This window comes from Sciurus vulgaris (assembly GCF_902686455.1).
Source record: "Sciurus vulgaris genome assembly, chromosome: 11".
Taxonomy (NCBI): Eukaryota; Metazoa; Chordata; class Mammalia; order Rodentia; family Sciuridae; genus Sciurus; species Sciurus vulgaris.
Genome location: NC_136472.1, coordinates 4,755,069 through 4,764,942, shown reverse-complemented (window position 1 = coordinate 4,764,942; position 9,874 = coordinate 4,755,069). Strand labels below are relative to the sequence as shown.

Here is a 9,874-nt window from a genome sequence, read left to right as displayed (position 1 = left end):
GATTAACTTAAAATGTGCACAGACGCCCTGGAGAAGGTATCTTGGCAGGTATACATAATTTACATCTTGAGAGATTTTGGTTTGTATACACAATATTACAGAAACTAGGCATGTAAATGCAGTCTGTTTAAATTACAGTATATAACAAAAGTTGATCTGAAAACCTAGTGATATTAACATGATCATTCTGTGAGCAGTTTTAGTTTGTCCCGGGGTAGGGCCTGGTCCTGACGTGTCCCAAAGGGGAGAACAGTGGCGGCAATTGGAGGAGGACTATTGCTTCTGTAGCAAAGTCGTCCGAGAGCTAGAGCGGATTCAACCTGGCGGCCGGCGTTTGTTCTGGGGCCAGTGCAGGTCTGAGGGTGAGGCAGGGTGAAGGGGAGGCTGCTCAGCCCTCGCAGCTGTCCGGGGCTTGCTTCTGACCAGTGGCATGTGGCCAGCAGAGCTGCTGTTGCCGGCGGCCTCCTGCCTGACACTCTGCCTGGCCCTGAGCACAGTGGGCATGCCGCCACCAGCCAGGAGAGGCCTGGCGAGGTGGTGTGCTGACCTTCTAAAATCACCAAATGGGAGACACATGCTTCTGAAAGACTGGGCGGCCTGGCCTGGCAGGCTGCTGGTCTCGGCTGGAATTTCTCTAGGGCACTGTGGGTCGCCTCAGGACGGAAAACCAGAGGGATGTGAAGTGAAGAGCCTCAGCAGCCAGACGCTCCCCATGGTCAGATGTAAGGATGCCTGCGAAGGTCTGGAGCAGACGGGGCCCAGGCTGGGTCTGCAAATCAAGGGCATGTGCGTGCGTGCGTGCATGTTGGGGGGCGTGTTTTGCTTTTGGAAAAACTGTTTAGTGTGAATCAGAACCACTTTTGAGGAAGTAATCATCCTTCAATGATGAAGTTTTAGCAAAGATAGAAAATATAACACAGCTCTGCTGGTTCAGATGCATCCAGATAAGGTGGATTTAAAAAGGTCATACTTGTATAATTATTCCACAGAAATGGTATCATCAATCACAAAAATGTTTTTTCTTTAACTTTCTAGCACTGAAGTGGCACAAAGGCTGCCTAGTAGACCAGCCACTTTTTTTTCTTAAAATATTGTGCTTATAAACTATCTGTACACCTATTTAAACTTGCAGTAAAGAAAGATTTTTAAATTGCTAAAGTTTATGTGTTCATCCTAGAGACCTCATTAGACACGTGGTCATGAGCGTAAAGAAAAAAAGGAAAAAAATCATGTTTTATAATTAGAGATGGGCTGGGCTAGTTCTGAAATCATAATGGAACCAAACACCTGACGTTCACGTCCCCTTCAAAGGTGGGAGAATGTGCGGGAAGCCTGGTGACGTCTTGTGGCCCATGTGCATGGGTGACCTCCCTTGGGTGCTAGAGGTATGGTTTCGGGAAGAAGGGCTGAGGCAGGAGGCGGGCAGGCGCAGGCAGCAAGGCCAGAGGCAGGCTGCAGGCCAGAGTGCTCCCTGCTGCCTGTCTGCACACGTCCATGTTCCATCTGCAGCCAGCAGCCCACCTTCTGTTCACCCTGGTCCTGGCCACCGTCCCTGCCCACGGGGTCCTCCAAGACTGCATTGTACTGTTAAGACATGCTGGTGGGATTCCTGGACTCCCAGAGAGGAGGGGGACAGCCCCTGAGTGTCACTTTCCCCAGCCTCTGAGAGCAAAAGGGCCAGCTTAGCTCAGACACTCGCCCACGTTTGGGCTCAGTGAGGCCACAGTGCCCTGCCAGCTCCCAGAGAGGACGCAGCTTCCCCGAGGGGCACATGCCCATGCGAACCACGTCTTCTCATCCTTCTGTTGGAGTAGGTGCTCAGCTGCTTGCCTTCCAGAGCTCCGCAGGCCTTCAGTGAGAAGGCTTCCGAGAGGCAGAGCCCCTCTCTGCCCATGCAGACGCTCTTGGCAGGCAGCCGCTCGCGTCCCGGAGGAGGCTAGGGTCCCAGGCAGCTGCATGCTGGCTGGTTCCCTCGGCCAGGCCTCCCTCCCTTCTTGGGATCGTGACTTTGTGCTTTGACTAACTCCATGTGACATCTGTTTGGCCACCTTGGAATTATGCTAATAGATTTGCAGAAATAAAGAAAGAAAGCTAAGCAAAGCCAGGCACGATCCCATTCAAATGCCCACCACTGCCAAGAACCTCGTGGCCGACGAGCCGTGGAGGCACATCACAGGAGGAGATGGGGTACAGGGTCTGGACAGGGAAAATGCTTCTCTACCTTTCAGGCCCAGGAAGGGCAGCCGCAGCCCTCTGGGAGCATCTCACTGCACGAAAGTTCAGGGAGGAGACGGGAGCCAGTGAGCACGGAGTGTCCTCCAGGAAGCCACAGGACCGAGGACAGGCCTTGTGCTGGGGCCTGGGGTGATGAGAGCTGCCCAGGAAGCAGAGGAGGGAGGCTTAGGAGGTATCTGGAGTACGATGTCTGCCTACGAGAGCAGGGGTCCCGTGCAAAACTGACAGAGCCTCTCGGACCCAGCGAAGCGAGGTCACCTGCGTGCTGGGAGGTAGGCTGGGAATCTTTCCGTGTTAGAAACTCCCTCCCCTGTCCCGTCAGACAGAAGCCACCCAGGAAACCCACGTGGACAGCCGACCTCCAGGCCTCAGCTCAGACACACCAAGGACGCCCGCAGCATTTCTTTGGGTACCAGGAGACAAACCCGTGGGTGGGGTGGTGCTCACAGACTCGCTTGGCCATCAGATTCCAGCACGAGCCCATCTCTACTTATAAGAGGAAGTCCGCGGGCGAGGGCAGCCAGCCTTATCTGTCCAGCAGCTGCTTGAGAGCCCGCTCGATGTTCATCCTGTGCCCGACCCGCGTCACCCCGAGGTCTATCAGGTCCTCCTTCTGGAGGTTTGGTAAGTGGCTGCCATCGATCTCGTTGTCCATGAAGGTCTCTTTGTGCTCGCCCAGGTTCAGGCTCTCCAGCCAGTCCGCCACGTCGGGCTTAGTCCACAGGTGCACGGGTTTGGTGGTGAAAGGCTTATTGGAGACGGGCTGCTGCAGGATGGAGGGGGATGGCGACCTGCTGCGACCTGCTGGGTTCAAGCCAAAGAGGTCCCCAGCGGGGGGCTGGCTTGGAAGGCTGAAGACCTCCGCCAGCGTGGGTGAAGGAGACGCGGCGCTGGCGGACAGCGGGGCGGGCAAGATCTCCTTGCTCATCTCGGTTGGCGAGACCACGGGGCTGGGGGCGCGCCTCGCTGCTGAGGTCCTGCTTTCGTAGTCAGGGGGCCGGCTCTGCAGGGTGATGGGCTGTGAGGTGCCAGGGCGGACGGTGAAGGTCACTGTTGTGCTCCGAGTCCCTGAGATGGTGCTCATGACCTCTGGGCTTCTGAAACAGCAACAGAGAACGCCGTCACAAGCCAGGCCGCTGAGAAGGGTGGGAGGCACACCGCGCCAGAGTGGACTGGCAGTGAGCAAAGGCCTTCCTTGCCAGGACGGCCAGGGAGGAGAGGAAGCAGTAGGCCTGGAGGCGCCACCACCTGCGAGCCACCCGCTCGGCCCAGCCCAGTGGCAGCACCTGCCCTCACAAGGGGACAACGGGCCCTGTTTGGCAGGTTGGGGAGCGCACCGTGGAGGCGCCCTCAGCTGCCCGGCAGTCCCTGGCCTCAGGACACACAGGGCGGGGCCTGCTTCAGCACAGTGGACCTGGCTGTGTGGCACTCTGTGGAGGAGTCCTCCCCTGACCCAGAGGACAAGGAGGGCGTCATGGTGTATCGAGCCACCACAAACGAGGTCAGCCTCACTGGTGACCCGCCCGACGCGGACTGGCCTCTTGCTGTCCTGTGAGTCAGGCGCACTGAGGGATCCCTCAGCAGACTTGCTAGGAGGATGGGGGGCCTCAATGGGGGCAGATATCTGAAGGAACTTTGTTTCCCTGTGGCGGCCATGGGAGTCCTTAGAGTGTCCTGTCCTTCCTTCTCTGGGCAGGCAGGTAAAGCCCTCAGAGCTGGAGGGACAGGCTCCACTCTCCTGTCCTACCTCCACTGACTCAGCGAGGGGTGGCTGGCTGCCAAGGAGCACCAGGGAGGACCCTGGTCCCTCCTTGCCTGTCTGGGATGTCGGCTGATGAAGTGTCCCTGCTGGCTTTCGAGGCCTCTGGTGGTTCTCTGGCCACCCCTGGGAATGGCGTGCCCTGCCTGGGCCCTGGTTCCTGCTCTGTATCATGGCTGTCTGCCACCTTTGTGGTCACAGCACTGCACAGGTGGAAACTGGTGTGTTTCTTGCCTCCTGGGCTCACTCGTGTGGCTGGACGATCTGCCCACCCCCTTCTGGAAAAGTCCCCCTGCAGGACCCTCAGGAGGGCCTGAGAGAGGCCTGCCGCGCCTGCTCCGCGGGACTCCGTGGGCTGAGCCTGTGCGTTCATGTCGTCTCCCAGGAGACCAGTGGAAAATGCAGACTTGCGAGCCCCTCAGGCCCGAGATGGGACTGCCCTGGCTGGGCCCTGTTCTGACAGGCCCTGGGCCTTGGGAGCCTTGCTCAGGCCCTGCCGGGCACCACGGCACTGAGAGGACTGCTGGCCGCAGCGGGCTGTGGTCGCCTCCGGCTCCGTTCTGGACTCCTTTCTTGGCTGCCACGTGTTCGTGAAGTCACCACCAGCCCGTCATTGGGCACCTTGAACCTGGGGCCCTTCCCCTCTGAGGTCATTGTCACTGTCAAATAAGGGACATTCCATCCAGGATGAGAAAGGGAGGTGGGTACGGCCTGTAGCATCGCCCTCTGGGGAGAAGTTTCAGGCACTGGTTTAGGGACTGTGGGCCCGGGCGCCTTCTAGATCTGCCCTGTGGGGGCCGGCGATTAGGGGTACTGGTATGCTGACTGCCCTGGCAGGTCTGAGGCAGCCCAGTGAGATTCCGTCCAAGGAAGACCCTGAGCCCAGCTGGCTCTGCAAGCAGGGAGGGGCCGGCACCCCGAGGACCTGGGTTTAGGTCTGGAGGGGAGGGGCTGGGATGCGGAGCAGGCTGTGGAGCCCACGGGTGGAGCCAGAGCCTCTGCCGCTCCCGGAGTGGAGACGCCGTTGGTCCTGCTTTGCTAGGACAGCGGAGCAGGAAAGTCGAAGTAAGCGTGCAAGTAGGTGTGCAGCCACCACAGAGGTCGCTGGGGTGTCCCAGCGAGGGCTCTAAGGTGGGGACTCTCAGCACCTCCCTGCAGCGGGCAGGGAGAGTCAGGGGCAGGGTCCTCTTTCTAGAGCCGCCAGGCTGAACCTCCTGTGCAGTACTGTTGGGAGACACCTGGCTGCTGCTCCGCAGGCTCCTGTGGGGACAATGGCTGCTGGCCTGCATGGCCCCTGGCTCTGCAGGCAGCTACGCCATCAGGAGTGGGGCTGAGGCTCCCTGACACCTGGGTGGGCAGCAGAGCAGGACAGGCACACAGGAGACCACTCCCAGCTGGGCAGACGGCACTTACTTCTGTTCAGCACGACCCTCTTCTGCAAGCGCCGGCATGGGAGCAGATGGAATGACACATGGAGCGAGTGGGACAACACTGCAAAATCAATTCAGAAGCACGAAGAAGAGCAGCTTCCTCAGCGCGGAATGGGAACGGAGGTGTGGGCCCCGGCCACTCCAGACCCTGCTGGCCGTGCCCACATGGGCCTGCCTTCCACGGCTGGCAGGGGGTCACAGCCTTGCCTCCTCTGACTCAGGACGACACAGGGAGGAGAGCAGCACCAGAAGGGGCCAGCCTGCTGCCAGGCCGCCAGCTCAGGTTCGCCGGCAGGGCTTCCCTTCCGCAGCTCAGGACACGTCACCGACAGTCCTGTGGGGATGCCACCCCACCGGGACCAGGGCTCTGCGCCCGTCTGTACCACGAGATGACAGCCAGCCAGGTTAACCGTGCCGGTGCCCTGTCCAGCATGGCTGCAGCAGAGGGCAGCACTGTCTGACTGGCCCACCCTGCACCTTCTCGGCAGCCCGATTCTCTCTGGTCCATCCCCCGGCATGATTCACTGGATCCTCCCTCGTGCTGGGATCGTTAGGTTGCTAAGCAACTGCCGGGTTGCGGGTGAACACACAGGAATCTGCTTGCCCTGATTTAGAACCGACACTCACACACCCCCTCTCTTGGATGATCACTCTCTAGTCTGCCTTTTAAATCAAATCCATATGGAAACATGAGAATTAAAAAAGAAAACAGCCCAAGAGTCAAGTGAGATGTTCCATGAGGCAGGACATGGTGTGGAGGTGAACGTGCAGGCGCCTTCGTACTGCCTTCGCAGGCTCGGGTGGGCTTCTGAGTAGCACTGGGGCCAGAGCCTATCTGCCCTCCTGCGCTGAGCAGATGCGGAGCTCAGAGCCCTTTCCGAGCCTCGGCACCCTGTGCGCCACCGTCTGGCTCTGGAGACAAACCCCAAGAGTGGTGCTTCCTTCCGAAGTGCCCTGTCACTAATCACTCTGTCTTTCCAGGCTCCGTACAAGTAGGGCCCTGAAGAGAGAATGAGGGGTACTGTCTGTCCCAGGCCTGAGCCTACGGGGTCTGCCCAGGACACCCCTCCCTGGTACTGTGCCCACGAGTGCCAGCCTGCGTCTCAGCAGCTGGGTGCACAGTGGTCCCATGCCCAGTCCTGCCGTCACCCAGGGCCCTGCCAGGGGTTCTGCTCTGTCTTCATTCCCTAGGGCCTGGCCCACGAGAGAAGGAGCAGTCAGCCTGCCGTCTGATAAGCAGGGGTCAGCTGCCCGAGGAACAGACAGCACACGGCAGGGCCCTCCAGCGCCATTCGCTGGCCACCTACAGCGCCACTTGCTGACATACCTTCTCACCTCACTTGGTGCTGCAAGGCCCAGACACCCCCTGGAGCAGCTGCCCTGTAGCTTTGCAGCGCCCCCCAGAGTGGGCTCTGCCTCCAGCCGGCACAGGGAGTTTCTTAACGACCCACCCAACGCATCCAGCCAGGATGACACGGGCTGGCAAAGGGTTGGGGGAGTCAGCAAGGGGGGTGGCTGCTGCATGTGGGGCCCTCGTAGGACTTGGGGCCTGAGAGTGGCTCTCCTGAGAGCTGGCCCACGCTCACTCCTTGGGCAGCCGGAGCCTGCGGGGACCCCTCTCCCATTGGATGATTCTCCTCCCAGAGACCACCCCTGCCACAGCGAGGTGACGGTCAAGCTGGAGATCCTTCTCACCCACCGCGGAGGGCTGGTGGTCCAGCATGAGCCCCACCCTCTGGTGGGACCGCAGGGACCCACAGGCCCTCGTTGCCCTCCCTGGCAGAGGCGGCGAGGCTGACCTTCCCATGGACGTGCCGCCCGAGAGCAGGCCTCTGGCTCTGAGGAGGCCTGGGCTTGTCCGTGACCCCTCAGTAAAGCAGACGCCTGGCCGGCTGTGACAGCAGTCGGGGGGAGCCCCCTGCTTGTCTAAGAGCACAGTGCTGTTTCAGACCTGGACCCCCACAGTAGCGCCCCCAACCCCGATGTCACCCCTGCAAGCCCCTGCCCTGGCAGCAGCCGCTGTACTCGAGGAAGCAGAAGTTGAGTCATGTCTGGTGTTGGTGAGCCCCGGGGTGGCTGCCAGCCCCTGGGCGACCCGTCCTTGGTGGCCACCAGCCCTCGCTCCTGGCCTGATCTCCTAGCGTGGGTAACACTTGGCTGGCCTGGGGTTGTGTCTGCCCTGCCCCCCTGCCCCCTGCCTGAGCGCTGCTTCCGGTTCCTGACCACGGCTGCTCTGCATTTTACGTCTTTCCAGTGTCGCTTCCTCTGCCCAGGGTGGCTCTGCCGGCCAGCCTTAGTTCCTGGCAGCCATGGTCCACTTTGGGTCTATCTCGTCTAGTGTGTGTTGTTGGTTTCTTCCAGGAATTTGAGCTCCTCCAATAAAGAGTGGCCTTGAGTGCTTTCCTGACCAGCAGCAAGCCCAGGCTCAGCGCAGTGACCAGCACGTGCACGTGACGATGACCAAGTCTGCTGGCCCATTCGAAGAGCCAGCCCTGCTGCGGCGCTCATCTCCACCCCAGGCCCGGCTGCCCCGTGGGCTCGGGAAACCATGGGCCAGGCTGTGGCTCTGAGCCCGACTCCGGCTCACCTCCCAGCTCTGCATGTGGTACCTGTTTGTTCCCAGCATGTGACTTTAACCAAGACCCCCGAGCCCTCTGTTCCTGGGTCTGCAAAGCAACTCGAACTCCACTCACGCCACACCTCCAGGGTGGTGGCAAATCAGATGCTCTGACAGGCCTCTAAAGGTCGCTGAGGGTGGAAAGCAGGGTGCTTGATGGGCACTGCCTGTGGGTGAGAGCAGGGGCAGGCCAGCACCGACACGCCCTGGGGTCCCCAGGGAGCGGTGGCTGCAGGCCTCACGCCAGCGGTACTGGGGCAGGGAGCATGGGAGTGGCTTCTGACAGGCAGAACCAGCAACTTCTGCCGGAGATCCTGACGCCTGCTTCCTTTGCTTGGACCTGCAGAGAGATTTCTTCCCTGGAGTGATCAGGCTGGTGGCCGGGAATGGCCGGGGGCTCCTATTTTGGCAGGCTTTCCTGGCCAGGGTTCAGCAGAAACTTCCTGATGGCTTCCTTTCAGCAGCAACACACTTGCAATCCAGATTTCACGTCACCCGGACTTCAGAGAACAGCAGAGGCGCAGTCTTGGCTCAGGTTAGATCAGAAATGCCGCAGAAAGGAGGACCCGGGCGTTTCACCAGCCGAGTCCTCCCTGGGCCCTGTGCTGGGTTCTAGGAAGGTGCGAAAGGGCGGGCTCCCCGCAGAGAGACTCGCGAGGTTCCGGCGGCGAAGGTAGCTTCGGTCACGTCTCTCAGGCTCAGCTCCTGGTGTGGACGAGCCGTTGAGCTGCTCTGCAAACGGCCCGCTCCCCTCCGGGCTGCGCCCGTGGGGGTGGCTCTGCACCATTGCTGTCTGCCGTTTCAGAAGCGCAGCCCGCGGTGTTCTCCCTAGAAAAACTCACCCTTTCCTCGGTGGGAGCCTCCTCCACCCAATGCCAAGCCTCACTGTGCTCAGGGCTGTTCACAGCTCTTGATTTCTAAATGCATTTGAAGCTAGTGGCCCAGCCTGTGTCCTGCCAAGTGGGTGAAGCCCAGGCCTGTTGGCCAGGTGGCAGAGGTGGGCTGCCCATCCCAAAGAAACATGGGCACCCAAGGCGAGGGGCACCCTGGTAGCAGCGTGGATTGCTGACCAACCTGTGCACCTGCCTGTTACCAGCTGCAGGGTGACCAGAGACCCCTGGGGGAGTGCAGGGCTGAGCACAGCCCGCGCTTGGGCAGCCTGCCTTTGCTCAGGAGCTTGCTGGCCTCCTTTCTCGTGAAGCCCCTGGCTCCTGCAGAAGTCAGGAGTCAGATCTGAGGCAGCCCACTGGGTGGGGGGTTCTGGCCTCCGGTTTCCTCATCTACGAAGTGGGAGTAACCGTGGGGCTGCAGGTGGGTCCTGCACATGGCATTGGGCAGCTGCCTTATCGGTGTGGCCAAGCTCTCACTGATTGATCGTGGACAATCAGAACAGCAGTGGGTGGGGCAGAGCTGGTCACAGCTGCTGTCTTGAAGCCACCAAAACTGCCAGGTGTGCCTTCTCTGGGGCCCCTCGTTGCCCAGTGTCCACCTGGAGATGAGCAGGTCAGGGAGGCCCCAGAGACAGTGCAGGGCCGAATCCCACTTGGCTGGGAGCAAGCCTTGTCCTGCCCTAAAGCAACAAGAGCAGGGGCTCCCAGGGGCTGGCTGGAGGGCTCTGTGGACAAGGCCCTGGCTCCCTGGTGGACATGCTCAGGGACCCGGCTCAGGGCGAGCTGCTGGGTATCGACAATGAATCTGCTTCTCCGCCTCTGGAGTTCCTCCCTCTCAGCGCCTCCTCTTCTGCAGACTATGCTAAGGAAGGTCTGCTTCCTGGCTCTGGCGCCTGCTGGCCTAGCCGCAGGCAAGCCGCTCGGCCCCTCTGGGAAGCCAGCT

General features: G+C 60.4%; 1 protein-coding gene across 1 annotated transcript in view; it reads right to left on the bottom strand.

Annotated features, from left to right (window-relative positions):
- Positions 1-1,462: 1,462 nt before the first annotated feature.
- Positions 1,463-9,874, bottom strand: part of SHANK2 (SH3 and multiple ankyrin repeat domains 2) — a 347,313-nt gene continuing 338,901 nt past the window's right edge. The window contains 1 exon segment of the mRNA XM_079104911.1: positions 1,463-3,332. Coding sequence (XP_078961037.1) covers positions 2,762-3,332 — 571 coding nt within the window. The 3' untranslated portion in view covers positions 1,463-2,761.